The sequence below is a fragment of the Castor canadensis genome, chromosome 9 (genome assembly GCF_047511655.1).
Source record: "Castor canadensis chromosome 9, mCasCan1.hap1v2, whole genome shotgun sequence".
NCBI classification, from domain to species: Eukaryota; Metazoa; Chordata; class Mammalia; order Rodentia; family Castoridae; genus Castor; species Castor canadensis.
This window is the reverse complement of record NC_133394.1, coordinates 16,024,035-16,046,060: the sequence shown is the minus strand read 5'-3', so window position 1 is coordinate 16,046,060 and position 22,026 is coordinate 16,024,035. Positions and strand designations below refer to the sequence as shown.

At 40.2% G+C, this 22,026-nt stretch overlaps 1 protein-coding gene across 12 annotated transcripts in view; it reads right to left on the bottom strand.

Annotated features, from left to right (window-relative positions):
* Arhgap10 (Rho GTPase activating protein 10) overlaps positions 1 to 22,026 on the bottom strand; it is a 285,111-nt gene that overhangs the window by 132,604 nt on the left and 130,481 nt on the right. For 8 of the 12 annotated variants that reach the window (XR_012435593.1, XM_074041257.1, XM_074041261.1 and 5 more), the window contains 2 exons: positions 6,066 to 6,147; positions 2,894 to 2,939 (listed from right to left, as the gene is read on the bottom strand). Coding sequence is in view for 9 of the 12 variants with exons in the window: in XM_074041257.1 (XP_073897358.1) it covers positions 2,894 to 2,939; positions 6,066 to 6,147 (128 nt within the window). In the remaining 3 variants the exon portion in view is untranslated. The remainder of the gene's footprint in view (positions 1 to 2,893; positions 2,940 to 6,065; positions 6,148 to 22,026) is intronic. The other 4 variants (XR_012435595.1, XR_012435594.1, XM_074041263.1 and 1 more) reach the window with 1 other exon arrangement.

The window sequence follows — 22,026 nt, the reverse complement described above, 5'->3', positions numbered from 1 at the left end:
TCCTCCTAACAAAAAAGAGGAGAAAAGTTAAATGCAATGTAACTTTTGCTTCACTATCCTTAAAAGCTAAAGGCCATGTATTGCCTCAGGTAAATGATATAAATGGGAGTTTCATATATTTAAAACTGCATTTTCTGGAAGAGCAGGATATCTATTACTAATTTTTAAATCAATTTATAATATAGAATAATTTACCTGAATAAATACAATTGATTTTAAGTGCTCAAAAGTAATGGCAATCTCTAAAGCAAAGCTATCTAGAAATAGTCAATATCTATTTTGCCAAAAATCCCAACAGTTGCTCAGTTAAAGACAACTACAAATACGAGTAAAGGTTCTTAGATTACTTGAGAATCTAAGAAGGCAAGCTTTTTTAAACATGGAAATTTTTAAGAAAGGTTTTTTAAAATGTACTATTTGAGCAAGGAACTTAAAGTAAAATTATGGTATTTTATGCCATGCTCCAAACTTTTAAAATAATATTTTATTATTTTCATAATGGGTTACAAACAGATGACTTGTGTGGCAGAAGTTTGCCTTTGCTTCAGGTGGAGTATTTATAAATTCTACTGAAAGACAATTCCTGTTTTCCAAAATCAAATCGAGAAAAGTGGCCCTCTTAGCCACTGCACTTAGGGCCCAGGGAACTGTAACCCTAACCCTTGGCTCTCTCAAGACTCCCAGTCCATGAATATATAAACTGTGTATGTAACCCATGAGGCTAAGCTTCAGGAGAATTTTAAGGATGAAAACTGAGAAGTGGTTTACTGTTCTAGAATCTACTATTCACAAACTTTTATAAACTGCCACGTATTTCTTTCTGCTTTGCAAAACTATTTCTCCCAAAAAGTGTGTTTCAGCTTCTCTATGATAAATAAAAAATGGAAAGGGGCAGGAAGAAGAGAGAAAGGGCAAAGGAAGAAATGAGAGAAGAAAAAAAAAAGGAACAGGGAGGAGTGGGAAAAAGACAGTGGAAGGAATGAGCAAAGGTGAGAAGGATTGGGGTGGAGGGAAGACAGGGTAAGAGGTGCCCCAGTGGATGTGCTCCCCTTCTGGGGCACCTGTCAACATCCAAGGCCAGGCTAGAGATGCCTTTTATTCAAACACTGGCACAGTCATCAGGACTATTTTGAAATCACACAATGGACTCTCGTGCAGCTCAAGTGGTAGAGCTCCCCAAGCAAGCGTGAAGCCCTGAGTTCAAACCCTACTACCACCAAAAAAACCATGTTATGTAACAGTGTTTCCAAACTATAAGCATCTCACAAATGTAACCTTGATGTGTCCAAACATATCAAAAGTAAATTCATAGAATATAGTAAATCCCGTCATGTTTCCTTCATCTAAGTATTAATCAAAAGTGCAGTGGTAGACAATACTTTATTTTCCTCTACATACAGTGCACGTGAAGATCCTCCTAGAATATGTGAAAAGCCTTAATTATTTGTTGTTGCTATTTTTCAAGGTGTAATATACTACTTGGATAGTCCATACTAAGAGGCTATAAGAAGAAAGGATACCAAAGTATGAAAGGAACACAAAAGTGTCAAAATCAAAATAGAGTCCCCACTGTCAACCAAAAAGAAAAAAGGAGATGAAACTGGGAGGTTATGATGAAAGGGTGGGTTCTCACACATGACAGCCTAACAGTAACTATCACAAAATCCTCTCCCAGAACCACAGGCCAGGACAGTAATCGTTCATGAAAACTAATTCTACAAGGTCATCTTCCCAGCATATGTGTTCAACCATGGGTTGGCACCACTCTTGTTACTAACCATTGTGCCTAAAGCCCATCATTTTAAAATATCTGCTATAATCCTTCTCATTTTGCCTTTAAAGTTTTCTTCTTGCCTCATCCTCTTTGAACATGCCCATCACAAGTCCCTGCTAATTCTAACTAAATGGCATATGTGTTCCAGGGACTCTCTCACTGTTGTTTTCTCTTTAGAAATGACAAAAGGTAGGATGAGGAGGGTGAAAACAGGGACCTAAGAAACAGCTTCTACACACAGGATCCTGCAATTCAGACAGAAAGCTGAAGACTGAACACCTGAATCTCTTCTGTGGTCATTTATGGCTATAAGAATAAACAGCACAGAAGACCAAAAATCGTATGTTCTCCCTCATATGCAGACATTAGATCAAGGGCAAACACAACAATGGGATTAGACTTTGATCACCTGATAAAGCGAGAGCACACAAGGGAGGGGTGAGGATAGGTAAGACACCTAAAAAACCAGATAGCATTTGTTGCCCTCAACACAGAGAAACTAAAGCAGATACTTTAAAGCAACTGAGGCCACTAGGAGAAGGGGACCAGGAACTAGAGAAAAGGTTAGTTCAAGGAGAATTAACTTAGAAGGTAACACACACGCACAGGAAATTAATGTGAGTCAACTCCCTATATAGCTATCCTTATCTCAACTAGCAAAAACCCTTGGTCCTTCCTATTATTGCTTATACTCCCTCTACAACAAAATCAGAGATAAGGGCAAAATAGTTTCTGCCAGGTAGTGAGGGGGTAAGGGGGGAGAGGGAGGGGGCAGGGGGGCAAGGGACGGAGTGGGGGGGTAAGGGAGGGAGTGGGGGAAGAGGGAAGAAAAGACCCAAACATTGTATGCACATATGAATAAAATAAAAATAAAAGAATAAACAGCAACTTAAGTGGTGGAGGAAAATTCAAAAAAGCTCACAATGGGAAAGATGAATGAGGGCTACGGCAGTCCTGAGCACTCAGAGATGGTCCCCAATAGAGAGGACAAGTGGTAGACAGAGGACTAAGTCAAAGGGGTGCAGAGAGGAGACCTGACAATGCTGTGACATCAGGAAAGAACACAGAGTGACACATGAAGAAAGGGAAGTACAGTCATCTTTATAAATGAACACTTACTTCCTTCCGGTCTTGGGATGATGGCTCTATTAAAACTATGGAACAGCTAGTGAGAGAGAGAAAGGAAAACAATATTTTTATCACATCAGTAACAGCGATTCAAGTAGGTGTGCTTAAAACCATGCAATAATGTTTTCGTAAATTTGACATTGGCTAATGTGGGAGAAGAAGTATGTCTGGTCTTTGTCCCTGCTTTGAGGCAAAAAGCTCCTCCACCCTTGGGGTTTCCTGACAGGAACAGCTCAGTTATTCATAGTAAGCCCCTTTTGCCTGCACCTGAGTTTCTGCTAATGAGGTCACAGAAGATAAGACCCCTGTGGATGGGACTTTCAGCCCCACCCACTGACCTCCTGGGGAATGAGATGGAGATAAGCTATTTAAAAACTCAAATAAGAAGATTTTATGGGAGGCAGAGAGAGGAAGATCCAGGCTTGAGGCCAACCAGACTCACACAAGGTGGACATGGGAGCACACTCCTGTTTTTCCAGTGATTTGGCATGCAGAGGCAGGAAGATCACCAGCCCAGGCAAAAGTGAAACCCTACTTGAAAAATCAAATAAAGCAAAAGGGCCAGGTTATGGCTCGTGTGACAGAGCACTAACCTGGCAAGCCCAAGGCCCTGAGTTCAAACCCCAGTACCACCCAAACAAATAAAAATAAAGAGTTGGTGAACTTCCGGTTTGGTGAACACATTGAAGACTGGGAGGGTGAAAGCCCATAGAAAACATGGGAGCTCTGTGCCCCACTCCACCCTTACTTCAGACCTGGCCCTATGCATCTCATCTTATCTTGCTGTTCCCGGGTTGTAGCCTTTATAAAACACTAGTAAATAAAACTTTATTCTGAGTTCTATGAGCCATTCTAGTCAGTTATTGATCCAAAGTGGGGGTGGGGCCACAGGAATTCCCAATTTATAGCCAAACTCTACCACAAAAGCCCAGACTTGTGACAGATATCTGAGGCAGAGGCAGTCATCCAGAATTCAGCCTGTAACCTGTGGAAGCTGCCACTGACACTCCAGGTAGATAGTGTCAGAAATGAATTAAACTGTAGGACCCCAGCTAGCGTCACAGGGCTGGTCAGTGTTCGAGAAAACCCACACATGTGGTATTCTGCATGAGAATGCAGAAGAGGCATGATGTCTCAGCTGGTTCCATAGGATCGTGTGCTCACAGTAAAGATAACAGCGTCTCTGACTACTGTTCTCTCACAGAGGTATGCCAAACTGGCAAGAAATAAATAAGGTTGTGGTCCTTAAGGGACAAGTCAGTGTAAATTTGAAGCACGAAGCCTTGCAGCTATGGGTTGACAGACTCCTGCATTCTAACCAGTAAGATGAATGCTCACCTTCTCACTACCACTTCTAATATCTGGTATTTGTGTAACAAAGAGATGACTGCTGTCAATAGTTTAAATCCAGTTTTATCTGGAGTAGCGAGGTGGTAATTCTCAACAGCCTCTAAGAATTCTAGTTCTGGCCAATTATTTGCAAGATATATAACACCTGCAAAAAATATGCTGTACCTTATGGTCCCCTGTACAAATACACAGCTGAATACTGACTTTCTGCAGATTTGCCTTTGTTAATCACCTGTTTATCACTTTATGCTGGCGAAGTTTATATAGCATATGTGTTCAAGAACACACTACATTGGAAACAGACAGCTCACAATGACTTAGTCACGTGATCCTTTCTGCTATAAAATCTCACTTTCTAAAGTGCTTCTTGACTCACCTGGGAGATACATCCTGGTTAGTGAATTGCATTTACTAAAATGGATTAACATAACCTGCAGTTACCATCGACACTGTAAGCACTTTTTGGCTCCCAGCTAAAAATTTTAAGGTCTAATTAAGTATAAATAGACAGAAATAGGAGCTGGGGATATAGCTAAGTGGTACATTTGCATAGCATTTGTGAGGCCCTGGGTTAGATCCCAAGCACTGCAATAAAAATAAAAATAAAGGTAAAAATAAAAACACAAGTCTGAGAGCATGGCTCGAGAGGTAGAGCACTTGCCTAGCATGCATGAGACCCTGGGTTCAATCCCCAGTACTTCAAAAACTAAATAAGCAAATAATAATAATAAGATAAAATAAATAAGGATAAAGCTATCGAGTGTAAATATAGCTTAAATATGGTAAGATGACACAAATCTGATCACTGGTTTTTGGCAAGGGTGTACCTTCTCTTACATAGCATTAATTTTTATAATACATTAATCTGGACCTTCGTTTTCTGGATACATGAAGACTGCCACACACAGTGCTGGCCAGCCTCCTTCCCTGTTTCCTATGCTTTCACCAACATGCTGTGTTAGCATGACATAACATTAGCTCCAGCCCATGCCATACTCTACGTGAAACCTCTCTTCTTACAGTACAGAAACCCCTCTTCTATTTTCAAATCCCTCCCTCTTGCCCTTCTCTCTAAACTTTCAGAAATGGCAAACACTTTCCAGATAAGCCCACCTGGTAGCAGCAGCCTATTTAGAATCATACTTTACACAGAGTGTATTTAAATTGCTTCTGTGGTGTTTTCTGGAATTATTCTCTGTGAATCCCCAATCCAACACAAGATCTGCCAAATTCTCAACTCCCAAAGGCCAGCAATCCATGGAAATGAAAGTAATGCTTAAGCAGAGTGGTGACAGACTGAATTCCAGTACCTCTGGAGCCCTCCACTACCCTTAATTTAGTCCTCAAAGTGATGTGAATACAGAGGCCCACTCACTAAGGCTGGTGATGCCTCATACTGTAACCACTAGGCAAAACCACTCATTGTTAAATCAAGCAAAATAATAGTAGCAGTTACTTAATCATGTCACTTCCTATTCGCCCCATCCCCACTGAGCTCAAAACGCATGGTAAGTATTTATTGTGCTCAGTGCCCAAATGACTGTCAGGTAGAAGAGAAGAAATTGACAATTTGGATGACTTCCTCAAGCAAAGTCAAGAAAAATCAGAAATAAAACTAATGATACACCACTCTTATGTGTGCTGCTGCTCCCCAAGCCAAGTTACTAGTGGGCTGAATGCTTCCAAGATGAATTCAAATGCCAGTTTCAGCAGGGAACTTTTCTCAAATACTATAAAACAAAAATAACATAGACATGCACACAAGTCAGCTCTACAGGATGTGAAATACAGCCCAGCCGTGGATTATCCTTACAGCTTCTTTTCCCCCCAGAGCTTCCAACCACTGTTTCCTTTCCTCTTCTGAAAACGCCTGCACGGTCAGGGAAACGCCAGGCCTGAAAGACACCAGGAACACATCGGGTTACGGCAGGGCACTAACACAATGCTTCCCCTAATATTTCCAAAGGTTTTACTCTGAGGAGTGCTTGGTTTTTTGTTTTAATTTTTAACTGCAGTAAAATACATACACATAACATAAAATTTACTATCTTAGCCATGCCAACCAGTTGGGTGGCACTAAATACATCGTTGTGCAACCAGAATTACCACCCATCTACAAAATATTTATCTTGCAAAAACTGAAGCTTTGTACCACCACTAAATAATTTCCCATTCTCCCCTTCCTACCCTCCAATCTATTTTCTGTTTTTATGAGTTTAACTGTTCTAGGTGCCACATATAAGTGAGATCATGCAATGCATGTGTTCTGTGACTGGCTTATTTTACTTAGCATGATGCATTCTAGGTAGAACACACGACATAACTATCTTTTAAAGGCTGAATATTCCATTTTGTGTGTGTGTGCACCACATTTTAAAAATCCATTCATATACCCATGAAACCTTTCCTTGACTTACTTCCACATTTTGGCCACTGTGAATAGTGTTGCTACCGACACAGGTGTGCAAGTACCTGTCCCAGTCCCTGCTTTCCATTCTTTTGAGTATATACCCAGATGTGGGATTGCTGGGTTACATGGGGCATGCTATGCAGATGACAAATAAGCATAGGCAAAGATGCTCCCCATCAGAGGTCACCAAGAGAACACAAATTAAAACGAGATCCACCATATGCCTGTCAGAATGGCCGAAATCAAAACTACTACAAACATGAAATATTAGTGAGGATGTGGACCGCCAAGAACTCACTCAAGGTGCAAATGCAAAGCAGGGCAGACACTTTGAAAGAAAGTGGTTTTGAACCCACTTTGGTGGTTTCTTACAAATGTGAACTTACTTTTACCATTATGACTCAGAAATTATACTCCTTGATTCGATATTTACCCAAAGTAGTTAAATATCTGTCTGCATAAAAATCTCCACAAGGGTGTTTATAGAACTTTGTTCACAATTGCCAAAACTTGGAAGCAACCAAGATGTTCTCCAGTAATTCAGTGGATCCAGAAACTATGGTGCATTCAGACCACGGGATATTACTCACACAATGGAGTAATACTCAGAGCTAAAACGAAATGAGGTTCCATGCCACGAATAGATAACAAGGAAACTTAAATGCCTATTACTTAGTGAAAGAAGTCAGCCCGAAATGGCTACACGCTGCATGATTTAACCATGACAATTCTAGAAAAGGCAAAACTATACAGACAGTAAAGAGATCAGTGATTGCCAAGGATTAGATGAGAAATGATGAGAAGGCAGAACACAGATGAGTCAGGGCAGTGAAAATACTGTGTGTATGACAGTGATAGATACATGTCATCACACATTAGTCCAAACCCATACAATGTACATCTCTAAGAATGAGCCCTCCTACGTGTTGCAGTGCAGAGTGGCTTGGCTGTTTCCTGTTTTCTCCTGATTGCTCCTGTGTAAAGATGCCTTGTCGTGCAGAAACAAATGGCTGTCCAGTTTATTAAAATGCCTGACAACTGCACTTCCCGTCACCCGGGTCTTGCATATAAATAACGGAGCATACAGTGAGCACATCTAGCTGATGATAATACACTTTTTCCCCACTTTTCCCCCCTCCAAAATGGTAAATCCAATCATCCTCATGTATAAATTTAAAGTATGGAAAAATATTAAGGAAGCAAATGGTTTGTAACTTTGTATGTACTTAAAACATGGTGTATCTTTTTGCTTATGAATATTCTGTACTATAACCATTGTTTCTGTAGTTTAATTTAAAATGTTTTCTTGGTGTTAAAAAAAAAAAAAAAAAAAGAATGAGCCCTCCTATAAACCATGGACTTCGGAAAATGATGTAGGTTCATTGGTTGCAACAAAGAGACAGATCTAGTGCACGACGTTGATAATGGGGAGACTATGCATAGGAAGGGGAGATGCCTATGAGAAAGAAACCCCTGCACCTTCCTCTTATCTTAATCTTGCTGTTAAAAAAACAAAACTGTTCTTTAAAAACATTAAGGTTCAAAAAAAGCTTATTTTGTTAATGAAGAGTCATCCCCTAAGCTGAGAAGGCACATAGGAGAGCAAGGACATACTTTAGAGAAACTACAATCAGTCCCACTGCTGATCCTATAACCCACATGGAGAATGGCTCAGTGGTGTCTCAGGCCTGTGATCCTTGCTACTCAGGAGGCAGAGATCAGGAGGATCACAGTTCAAAGCCAGCACTTGGCAAATAGTTCATGAGACCCTATCTCAAAAATACCCATCACAAAAAAAGGGCTGGTGGAGTGGCTCAAGTGGTAGAGTGCCTGCCTAGCAAGTGTAAGGCCCTGAATTCCAACCTTAGTTCTACCAAAACAAAATAAAACAAAACAAGAACATCTCTCAAAGAAAGCCTAGAGAGGTAACAAAGGCCAGCTACACAGGGCCTCCTTAACCATGCTTGGGATAAGCCACTTTGGTTTATCCTAAATGCCTCTGAAGGTTTTTGGTAGGGGACCAACATAGACAGATGAAAACTGTATGGAAATGCTGGCTACTGGGTAGAAAAGAGACTAAAGATGGGCAAGGGTTGGCCTCAAAGAGATAACTGAAGATTGGAAGGACAGTATAGAAGGTGGGGTTTTTTCTTCAAAAGAGAAGAAAAAAATGAATGGGTTTGAGGAAAATTCCAGAAGGGCTTCTATATGCTTCTGACAAAGTAATAGGGCTTCTATATCCTATGGAATAGGAAAGCTGTTACTCAAATACAAAAGTAGTAAAAGCATCCAGTGGAAGCCAAAAGCAACTGTAGCAAATCAGGGCCAAATATACAAAACTCACAAAATCAGAAAATGCTCCAAAAGACATTCCCTGTATTCTCTAATCCCTTTTTGTTTTCTCCTACAGTTTTCCACTGATGTCCATGCGTGAGGGAAAACAATATCAACTTCAGGCAGATGGCTGGCCCTTCTTAACCATGTTACATGTAGAGATTGGACAGGAAAAACAATGACTGACTCTGGTAACTTGGAATACAAGAAATATCTATTGATGAGACAAAGTTGAAAGAGTCATGAATCACAAGTACGGGTACCATGATTGGGAAAAAGCAATTGTCAGGTTTTGGAGCCAATGGCCATTTTACGTCTGGATAAAAATCCTCTGTGACATAAAAACTGAAAGATGACGCTAAGCCTTGCCTCTAAACTTGAGCTGCCTTGTGGAACAGACCAGAAAACAACCTTGAAAGATTACACAGAAATAGATCATGCATGAGGGGAAAAAAATCCCATTTGTTTACAATATGACAAATAGTATCCTAAGTCATAATCATTCCACTTTTGAGAACTTATCACAATACACATTCTTCAGAACACTCCACACTTGTGACACATCACTCCTATTAATGGGGTCAGCAGCTAGTGTTACATAAAGCTGGGTTCCCATCCTATACATGACATACAGCTCATGTCATCCTGTTTACTGAGCCTTGCCACCAAAACACTGGGGAAGTAAAATGTTATATACCCAAATGCTTTGTTAACCATTTTAGTTTTCTTAATTTCCTTTTTAATTAATCAACTGCTAGGAAGTCATTAAACAAAAGTAAGCCATCAGGAAACACTAGACACTATTTTAGGTTGGCACCCAAAGTGCTTCAGATTCGAAGGTTCATTTCAGAATATTTGCATAGACTTTACCAGACAAAAAATCCTAATCAGAAATCTAAAGTGCTACAAGAGCGCTGGGGGAGTATAGCTCAGTGGAACAGAACACGCTTAGCATCCAGAAGGCCCTGGGTTCAATCCCCAGGGGGGAAGGGAGGAAGAAGAAAAGAGGAAAAGGAGGAGAAAGAAAGTTGGAAGAAGAAATGACAGTAAAATCTGGTAGATAGATATATAGAACAACAGTGCCATGGTAAGGATAGGCAAAGACAGATGTTCTGGGTGGATTAGTCACATTTAAATAAAGAAAGAAACAGGCATTACATCTTCACTTCATGCAGAAGCTGAGGCAACAGCAGGGACTCTTCTAGACCTCAAATCCAGAAGTGAAAAAAAGTTCAACCTTTGGGTTTTTTGAACTCAGGGCCTCACACTTGCTAGGCAGATGCTCTACCATGTGAGCCCTGCCCAAAACAAAGATTTTGAAAGGTAATATAAATGTAGTAGTTACAATCAGTTTCTCTTAAGAGTTTCTGGGGGGAAAATACACAAACTACACATCTATGAATCTTACATTTTTCAGAGATGATAAATGTATGTTGCCTACTTTTACTCAGGCTGAAGTCTTTATGATAACTTTTCTTCTGTCTACCAAAAAGATGTTTCAAATTGAGCAAGCAGGCCATAATGCAGTCAGAAGTAGAACTGTATGTTCCAAAAGTTAATTCAAACAATTAATCACCAGAGAGCTATGCTTCTACTTAGAATGTAGAAAATTATGACATCATTCCTACCCTAACAATAGGAATAAGATGGAATACCTACAAAATCATAGATTATTTTAAAAAATACCTCTAGGAGTTGAGGATGCCAAAAACCCCAATGACTTGAAAATCCAAAAAGTGACAAGCCAGGCCTTGGGAAGAAGGTGGGTGCACACACACACACACACACACACACACACACACACACACACACACAGTCTGCATCCTTCACAGAACAACAGGACCAAGAAGCAACCATCAAAGACAAAACAGAAGAATTTTAATGAAAATTTAAAAGTGGAATCCAGGCTGGTGTGACAGTTTGTAAGGTCCAGCAGATGCACTTGGCTCAAGTGCCCATGAGGAAGTCTGAGAGCAAGATAGAGAGAGAGGCTACACGAGGGGTGCATGCCAAGGCACGGGGCAAGGAAGGAGAAGCCTTTGCAAACTCGGACCATCTCCAAGGAGGACAGAGAAGTCTCCTGTGGCTGGGGAAGGGTCAGGAAAGCTGAGACAGAGGAACCCAGCAGCACAGATAGCACGGCATGCTGAAGGCCCAAGACAGGACAGGAGAACTGAGCCAACCTTCCAGGGAAGGTTCCGATGATGCCCTCCAGTAAAAAGAAGCCTGTGCTAAACTCAATCTAACTGAACTAGCGATGCCAAATCTCAGCTCAACTGCAAACTCAGCCCTACACATCAGTGGCCTGATGGAAGGACAGGTGTTACCTTGACCAGGCAGGAATATGACTTACTTTTTGTTTTCATACACACAATAAGTGGAATTCAGCTTAAAAAATTAGGAAACATGCAATAAAGCAAGAAAAGGTAATTCGGGATCAAGAGAGGAAGCAGATAAGAAAATTAGGCAGGAGATTCCAAGATGGCGGCTAGAGGTAGGAAGCAGAAAGCGACCCTCCTATAGTGAAATCTTGGAGAGATGCTGGAGACACACTTTGCAGGCATAATCACTGAGAAAAGGCATAACTTTGACCCCTCCACACCTCCAGCTGGTGCAGAGAATCTCCACTTCACATTAAACGGAGAAACAAGGAGGGCCCCCGGGGCCGCCAGTGGCCGGCGCCCATACGGCTTGGGAAGACGCGGACCAGGTGAGCTTCGCGGTACCGTGGTTCTCCCACAGACAAGCCTGGGCCAGAGCAGCACAGCCCCCTGGACAGACTGACCTCCACCCGGGAAAAAAAGAGAAACTGAATAATAAGCAATAAGAACAGTTAAGACACGCTGGAAAGAGGGTGGGGCGCCCTGAGCGCTGAAGATTGGGGGAAGGGAATCCTTCCCGGGACTGTAAATAAACAAGCCAGGCGGGCAGGAGAGGCTCTGGCGGGAGCCGGGCACGCCCAGCAACCAGGAGTGGGGAAGCTTATGAGAGTGGAGGAAAGACCCACTTCCCACGTGAGCTGTAAACAAACATGGAGGCCGGGAGCAGCAGCACCACCCAGTAAGCAGGAGCAGGAAAGCTTCTGAAAGTGGCAGTGGGAGGAAAACTTCAGAGGAGGTGGGGAAGACCCACCTCCCACATGAACTGTAAATAAACACCCAGGACTGAGAACGCGGGTGCAGTGTCACCTTTCCCAGTGCTTGGAAAGGGGAAAGCCTGTAGCCGAGGCTCCCGCACAGGAGAACTCTGAGTAAACAAAGCCTGTGGGACCAGGTGAGTGCTAAGCTCACCCCAGAGACCTGCATAAATAACGCCGCCAGCTACAGGCTGAGAGCAGCAGGCAGGCAAGCGACAGTTGCAGATACCACTCTCAGAACTGTCTCCAGACGCTTTTTTTTTCTTTTTCTCCCTACCTTTGATGAGAGAACAACCGAATTACACCTGCAAGCCAAAAAACTTACTGAAACTGTATTGCATTTGAACTGGGGACACTTGGTGGGGCTTTTGTGTGTGTGTGTGTGTGTGTGTGTGTGTGTGTGTGTGTGTGTGTGTGTGTGTAGTTTTGTTCTACTTTATGCATCCCCTTTGATGAGACAACTACAGAACAACATCTGAGGCACCAACTCCAGGACTGGAGATTGAGACAGACACCCAAATTATTAAGACTGAAACTGTATTGCATATAAACTTGGAAGTTTTTTGGGGTTTTTTTTTGTTTTTTTTTTTAATTTTCTATTTTCCATTTTATTTTAATTCATTTTTATATATAGATATTACTTTCATTTACTTATTTTTTATTTTTTTTATCTTTGATTTTCAATCCTCTCTCTGTCTCTCTAATGTCTGTTCAGCTTACTGTCGATTAGTACACTAACACTCCCTGTTTATACCTTTGAAACTCTCTTGTCTGATACCTTGTTCTGCTTTCTCCCTCTTGTCTGTATATTTGTTTTCCCCTTTTCTTTAACTTCTTGCTTTCCATCTCAGCTCACTCTTCCATTCTAAATATTACCATTGTTATTATTACAAGCTAGAAAATACTTAATTACACACAGTACAGGGACAGTAACAACACCAAGGACAATGACGGGAAGACAGAAAAAACAGGGAAACCAGTTTCCCCACAGCAAAAAATTAGTACAGGAATCAGAGGGGAATGAAGAGAACAGAAACTCAGATCCAGACTCCAACAAAATGAAGATAAACTATGCCAAAGGACCCAATGAAGCCCACAAGAACAATTTAGAAGAAGACATATTACAAGTACTCAATGAGAATTTTATAGAGATGATACTGGATAGGGACAACCAAAATGTACAGGAGACACTCAAGAAATTCCAAGACAATAAAAATAGAGAATTTGAAAAAGCAAAAGAAGAAATAAAGGAAACCATAGAAGCACTGTATAAACACCAAAGTGAAAGAGAGAACACAATGAATAAATGGATAAATGAACTCAGGACAAAAATAGACAACAATAAAGAAGAAAACTGCCAGGATATGGAAAACCTCAGAAAAAAAAATGAAACAGAACTGCAAAACAAAACGGAAGGCCAATCCAGCAGAATAGAACAAACAGAAGACAGAATCTCAGAACTTGAAGATGAAATGGTAATTAAAGGAAAAACCGAAGAACTATTAATTAAACAACTCAAGACCTGTGAAAAGAAAATGCAAGAACTCACTGACTCCATCAAAAGACCAAACTTGAGAATCATGGGCATCGAAGAAGGAGAAGAGGTGCAAGCGAAGGGAATGCGTAATATATTCAACAAAATAATAATGGACAATTTCCCAAATCTAGAGAAAGATATTCCCATACAAATGCAAGAAGCCTCCAGGACACCAAACAGACCAGATCAAAATAGAACTACTCCACGACATATCATCATTAAAACAAGTTCAGAAACTAAGGAAAGAACATTGAAGGCTGCAAGAGAGAAAAAACAAGTAACATACAAAGGTAAACCCATCAAAATCACAGCAGACTTCTCAACAGAAACATTAAAAGCAAGAAGAGCGTGGGGTGAGATCTTCCGGGAACTGAATGAAAATAACTTCAACCCCAGGATACTCTACCCAGCAAAGCTATCATTCAAAATAGATGGAGCAATAAAAGTCTTCCATGATAAGCAGAAACTAAAACAATATGTGACAACAAAGCCACCATTACAAAAGATTCTGCAAGGGATCCTGCACACAGAAAGTGACACCCAACTTAACCATGAAAAGGCAGGCAGCACCAAACCACAGGATAAGAAAAAGCAAGACAGTAGAGAGTAACCTCAAGTTAGGTACACACAATCAAACCTTCAAACAACTAAGACAACTAAATGGCAGGAATCACCACATACCTATCAGTACTAACGCTTAATGTTAATGGACTTAATTCACCCATCAAAAGACACCATTTGACAAAATGGATTAAAAAAGAAGATCCAACAATTTGTTGCTTACAGGAGACATCTCACCGACAGAAATAAGCATATGCTTAGGATGAAAGGCTGGAAGAAGATTTACCAAGCCAATGGCCCCCAAAAACAAGCAGGAGTAGCAATACTTATCTCTGACAAAGTAGACTTCAAACCTACATTGATCAAACGAGATAAAGAAGGACATTCCATACTAATAAAAGGGGAAATAGACCAAAAGGAAATAATAATCATCAATCTGTACGCACCCAATGTCAACGCACCCAATTTCATCAAACATACCCTGAAAGACCTAAAAGCATATATAAACGCCAACACAGTGGTTGTGGGAGACTTTAACACTCCATTATCATCAATAGATAGGTCATCCAAACAAAAACTCAATAAAGAAATCCAAGATCTAAAATATGCAATAGATCAAGTGGACCTAGTAGATGTCTACAGAACATTTCATCCAACCTCTACATAATATACATTCTTCTCAGCAGTCCATGGAACCTTCTCCAAAATAGATCATATCCTAGGGCACAAAGCAAGCCTCAGCAAATATAAGAAAATAGAAATAATACCATGCATACTATCTGACCACAATGCAGTAAAAGTAGAACTCAACAACAAAAGTAAAGACAAAAAACATGCAAACAGCTGGAAACTAAATAACTCATTACTTAATGAAGAGTGGATCATCGATGCAATAAAAGAGGAACTTAAAAAGTTCCTGGAAGTCAATGAAAATGAAAACACAACCTACCGGAACCTATTGGACACAGCTAAGGCAGTCTTGAGAGGAAAGTTTATAGCCATGAGTGCATATATTAAAAAGATTGAAAGATCCCAAATCAATGACCTAATGATACATCTCAAACTCCTAGAAAAACAAGAACAAGCAAATCCCAAAACAAATAGAAGGAGAGAAATAATAAAAATAAGAGCTGAAATCAACGAAATAGAAACCAAAAAAACCATACAAAGAATTAATGAAACAAAAAGTTCGTTCTTTGAAAAAATAAACAAGATCGATAGACCCCTGGCAAACCTGACTAAAATGAGGAGAGAAAAAACCCAAATTAGTAGAATTAGGAATGCAAAAGGGGAGATAACAACAAACACCATGGAAGTCCAGGAAATCATCAGAGACTACTTTGAGAACCTATATTCAAATAAATTTGAAAATCTTAAAGAAATGGACAGATTTCTAGATATATATGATCATCCAAAACTGAACCAAGAGGAAATTAATCACCTGAATAGACCTATAACACAAAATGAAATTGAAGCAGCAATCAAGAGTCTCCCCAAAAAGAAAAGTCCAGGACCTGATGGATTCTCTGCTGAATTCTATCAGACCTTTAAAGAACTGATACCAACCCTCCTTAAACTGTTCCACGAAATAGAAAGGGAAGGAAAACTGCCAAACACATTTTATGAAGCCAGTATTACACTTATCCCAAAACCAGGCAAAGACACCTCCAAAAAGGAGAACTATAGGCCAATCTCCTTAATAAACATTGATCAAAAATCCTCAACAAAATAATGGCAAACCGAATTCAGCAACACATCAAAAAGATTATTCACCACGACCAAGTAGGCTTCATCCCAGGGATGCAGGGGTGGTTCAACATACAAAAATCAATAAACGTAATAAACCACATTAACAGAAGCAAAGACAAAAACCACTTGATCATCTCAATAGATGCAGAAAAAGCCTTTGATAAGATCCAACATCATTTCATGATAAAAGCTCTAAGAAAACTAGGAATAGAAGGAAAGTTCCTCAACATTATAAAAGCTATTTATGACAAACCTACAGCCAGCATTATACTTAACGGAGAAAAATTAAAACCATTCCCTCTAAAATCAGGAACCAGACAAGGATGCCCACTATCTCCACTCCTATTCAACAGAGTACTGGAATTCCTAGCCAGAGCAATTAGGCAAGAAGAAGGAATAAAAGGAATACAAATAGGTAAAGAAACTGTCAAAATGTCCCTATTTGCAGATGACATGATCCTATACCTTAAAGACCCAAAAAACTCTACTCAGAAGCTTCTAGACATCATCAATAGCTACAGCAAGGTAGCAGGATATAAAATCAACATAGAAAAATCATTAGCATTTCTATACACTAACAATGAGCAACTGAAAAAGAATGTATGAACACAATTCCATTTACAATAGCCTCAAACAAAATCAAATACCTAGGTGTAAACCTAACAAAAGATGTGAAAGACCTCTACAAGGAAAACTATACACTTCTGAAGAAAGAGATTAAGGAAGACTATAGAAAGTGGAGAGACCTCCCATGCTCATGGATTGGTAGAATCAACATAGTAAAAATGTTGATACTCCCAAAAGTAATCTACATGTTTACTGCAATTCCCATCAAAATTCCAATGACATTCATTAAAGAGATTGAAAAATCTACTGTGAAATTTATATGGAAACACAAGAGGCCACGAATAGCCAAGGCAATACTCAGTCAAAAGAACAATGCAGGAGGTATCACAATACCTGACTTCAAACTATATTACAAAGCAATAACAATAAAAACAGCATGGTACTGGCACAAAAACAGACATGAAGACCAGTGGAACAGAATAGAGGACCCAGATATGAAGCCACACAACTATAAGCAACTTATCTTTGACAAAGGAGCTAAAAACATACGATGGAGAAATAGCAGCCTCTTCAACAAAAACTGCTGGGAAAACTGGTTAGCAGTCTGCAAAAAACTGAAACTAGATCCATGTATATCACCCTATACCAAGATTAACTCAAAATGGATCAAGGATCTTAATATCAGACCCCAAACTCTTAAGTTGATACAAGAAAGAGTAGGAAATACTCTGGAGTTAGTAGGTATAGGTAAGAACTTTCTCAATGAAACCCCAGCAGCACAGCAACTAAGAGATAACATAGATAAATGGGACCTCATAAAGCTAAAAATCTTCTGTTCATCAAAAGAAATGGTCTCTAAACTGAAGAGAACACCCACAGAGTGGGAGAAAATATTTGCCAACTATACATCAGACAAAGGACTGATAACCAGAATATACAGGGAACTTAACAAACTAAATTCTCCCAAAACTAATGAACCAATAAAGAAATGGGCATGTGAACTAAACAGAACTTTCTCAAAAGAAGAAATTCAAATGGCCAGAAAACACATGAAAAAATGCTCACCATCTCTAGCCATAAAGGAAATGCAAACTAAACCACACTAAGATTCCACCTCACACCTGTTAGAATAGCCATCATTAGCAACACCACTAACAACAGGTGTTGGTGAGGATTTGGGGAAAAAGGAACCCTCTTACACTGTTGCTGGGAATGTAGACTAGTACAACCACTCTGGAAAAAAATTTGGAGGCAACTTAAAAAGCTGGACATCGATCTACCATTTGATCCAGCAATACCACTCTTGGGGATATACCCAAAAGACTGTGACACAGGTTACTCCAGAGGCACCTGCACACCCATGTTTATTGCAGCACTATTCACAATAGCCAAGTTATGGAAACAGCCAAGATGCCCCAGCACTGACGAATGGATTAAGAAAATGTGGTATCTATACACAATGGAATTTTATGCAGCCATGAAGAAGAACGAAATGTTATCATTCGCTGGTAAATGGATGGAATTGGAGAACATCATTCTGAGTGAGGTTAGCCTGGCTCAAAAGACCAAAAATCATATGTTCTCCCTCATATGTGGACATTAGATCAAGGGCAAACACAACAAGGGGATTGGACTATGAGCACATGATAAAAGCGAGAGCACACAGGGAGGGGTGAGGATAGGTAAGACACCTAAAAAACTAGCTAGCATTTGTTGCCCTCAACGCAGAGAAACTAAAGCAGATACCTTAAAGCAACTGAGGCCAATAGGAAAAGGGGAACAGGTACTAGAGAAAAGGTTAGATCAAAAAGAATTAACCTAGAAGGTAACACCCACGCACAGGAAATCAATGTGAGTCAATGCCCTGTATAGCTATCCTTATCTCAACCAGCAAAAACCCTTGTTCCTTCCTATTATTGCTTATACTCTCTCTACAACAAAATTAGAAATAAGGGCAAAATAGTTTCTGCTGGGTATTGAGTGAGGGGGAGAGGGAGGCGGCGGAGTAGGTGGTAAGGGAGGGGGTGGGGGCAGGGGGGAGAAATGAACCAAGCCTTGTATGCACATATGAATAATAAAAGAAAAATGAAAAAAAACAAAAAAGAAAGAAAATTAGGCAAAGAAATAGCCAAGACCGTAGTGGGGAAAAAAGTCAGAAAAAAAAACTAAAAACAACTATGTGCATGTTAAAGGAGTTAGTGTGAAAGGTGGTCACAGGCATAAACAGATGGGGATTTTCAGCACAGAGATAGAAATTATTAAAAATGCAAAGGGACAATAACAGTAGCAAATAATTTTTTTAAATGGTTTAACACAGTGAAGGAAAGAATCAGTGAATCTGAAGATGGATCAATAGAAATTGTCCAAACTGAAACACAAATGAAAATCAGATGACAAAAAAGTGGAAGAGTCAAATCTCCAGGGTGGTAGCACATGGGTAAATGGAAATCCAAAATTAAGTGAGAGACAATGGAGAACACATATTTTAAAAAATAATATTTTCTAGAGATGACAGGAAATACCAACCCACGTATCTGAGAACCTTAGAGAACTCTGAACAAGCCAAAGAAAACCATAAAAACCAAGGAAAGGAAATCTGGGTGGCAGAAAAAGACAACATTGAGAGCAATGATAAGGCAACATGGTAGGCCAGTTGTCCTCAGAAGACAAAGTACTAATTTCCTGGTCATACTGGGGTTCCTATCAGTCTAGAATCCTGTGTCCATCAAAATAAAAGCAAAATAAAGACATTTTGGATAGAAAAAAAAATGAAAGAATACTCCAGCAGTCCTGCATTTTAAGAAATGCTCAAGTTAACTGAGCTCGAGGAATTTAAAAGAAACAATACTAGACAGACAAAAATAGAGGAAACAGAGTAAAACTAAATATGAAAATTACTTTTAAAAAAAATCACACAAAGGGTGCTTGCCTCACAAGAGCAAAGCCCTGAATTCAAACCCCAGTGTCACCAAAAATGAAACAAAAACAAAAATCACACCACATATGTAGATACACATATAAACCAATGTTAAACTTATTTAAACGCCTTGCTTTTTTAGTTTCGTCAAGTAGGAACAGCGAGTTACCTCATACTGCATACCATTCATGTGTTAATAGTTCATGCATCATGCATGCAGAATTAAAACCTATAATAGCAAGGGCACAGAGGACATACAGTGGTAACTATTCCAAGGTTCTTACGTAAGTTATGAGAAAGTAAGTATTATGACAGATTTTTTTTTAGGAGGAAGTACTGGCATTGGAACTCAGGGCCTGTACTTTTCTAGGACAGTGCTCTATCGCTTAAGCCACTCCCTCACCCTTTGTGCTTTGGTTTATGTTTTAACGTAGGGTCTCTCTGTTGCCCCAGGCCAGGCTCAGACCAAGCTCCTCCTACCTCTGCCTCACAGGTGGCTGGGATGATAACCTGCACCACCATTGCCCAGCTTGTTTTTTCAGACAGATCAGCTAACATTTTTCCCAAGCTGGCCTTGAACCACGGTCCTCCCATTTCTACCTCCTGCATAGCTGAGATCAGGGGTATGAATCGCCACACCCAGCTCCAATATAATTTTTTGGTTGGTAATTTCAACTTCTCACAATTAAAATTTTCTCATTAAAAGACATTAATAGGCAAGTTGCAAGTGAGAGAAAGTAGTCACAATTAATGTTTCTGATGAAAGATTTGTACCCACAATATTTAAACCCAGAAATCCCTCTGGAAGTACTTACCCAAGACAAATGAAAACATGTCCACAAGAACACCCGCACTGAACAGTTCATGCAGCTTTACTCTCAAAAGCTAAAAATGCCTGCACCCCAATCCACAATGTCCTTCAGCACGTTTCAAAAATATGACCTTATTAATGTCAATTTAGGTTTCCATTTAAATATCAGAACCAATATAAAATGTGGCTTTTGATAATTCACCATCACCAATACCACCTTTAGGACAAAATCTTCTATCTAAAAAATGCACAAGCCTTGATACGGAAAATGTTTCCAGCACCTGCTCCATGTTTCACCAACTCCACGCAAATTCTTTAAAAGTAACTAACTCCCTTCCCATTCTCACTACACTGACATCTGATTTTTTGAATGACTCACCATTCCTGAAAGGCTAAAGCTACATAGAGTCTCTCCCGTTAGCCTAGGCTGGAGCCAAATAAAGCTGCTGTTCTACTTTTTATTGAAATATTTACCTTGTACATTTTTTACATAACATAAAACATTACAATTCCATCCCACTCCACAAACATTTGTTGGAGTCCATCTTATCTGATGCAGTCAGTCCTCTCAGCAGTGGCACTGCTGAATGTTGGACCCTAGATGACTACACCAGAGGGCTGGCCTGTGCCTACAGGCCTCTGTCCACTAGATGTCAGTAGCAGACACCACCACCACACAATTATGAGGGTTACAAATGTCTCCAGACACTGCCTAAGGCCTCCTGGCACAAAATCACCCACAGTTGAGAGCTTCTGATTCAAAGGATTGCCTCAAGACTCCCCAGGACTGACTCCTTTTGCCTTGGGCAAACAGTTTCTAAACTGTTAACTAATCTTCAATTTAGGGACCAGGGAGGTAGCTAAGCCCAGGATTAGCTTGTCCCCGGAATCCATACATCATAAAAAAAAAAAAAAAAAAAAAAAAGATGGAAAAGGTCCATCTAAAAACCACTTTCCCTAGGAAGGAAGGCTGGCCAGCCAGCCCCACTCACTGATGCTCATAGGGGGTTGGTCAGCCCCTCCCTGTCTGTGAGTTCCCTCAGGATCAGGCCTAAAATTGCCTTGCTGGATTATTCTTGCCTCAGTGTTATCCTCAGAATCAAACAGTCAACAAGTGTTTAGCTAAAGATGAGATGCACTCCAAAATACTAACAACTATTATCCTAATTAACGTGTTCTTAATCAGTCCAACTGCAAGGGCTTCTAGAGGCAACGCCTTCCTAACTCACTCCTTTTACTGAGGAACAGTGCAGGGCCGCACAGATGTCACATGAAGTCATAGGTGAAAACACATTCTACCACACCCAATACTTCAGCTACATGGTGGAGCCCTTCTCATCGTCGTCATGAAAACCTAAGTGGGCAGAATATAAGAGGAAGAAGCAGCCTGCCATCCTTTCATGAGTGAAATGCTAGAGCCAGGCAAAATCACACCAAACAGTATTTGAAATGTCAGATTAATGAGAGTAAACCTAGAAACATTTTCTTTAAACGGAGCCTGAATGCGATGTATGGCAGAATGTCACTCAACGGTAATGATTTATCTAGCCAAGGTGTCATGGTCACAACACAATGTGGCGTACAGCAAGCTCACCAGTGAATGAGAGAGCAACTTACATAATGGAACTGCCGGCTGGGGGGAGATGTCGCCCTCCTGGGAAGAAAGTTGCATCTCTTGACAGACTAGCTTGCCATGGACAAAATAACTACACAAAATATTATCTCCCCTACCTGAGATGACCAGCAGGATCA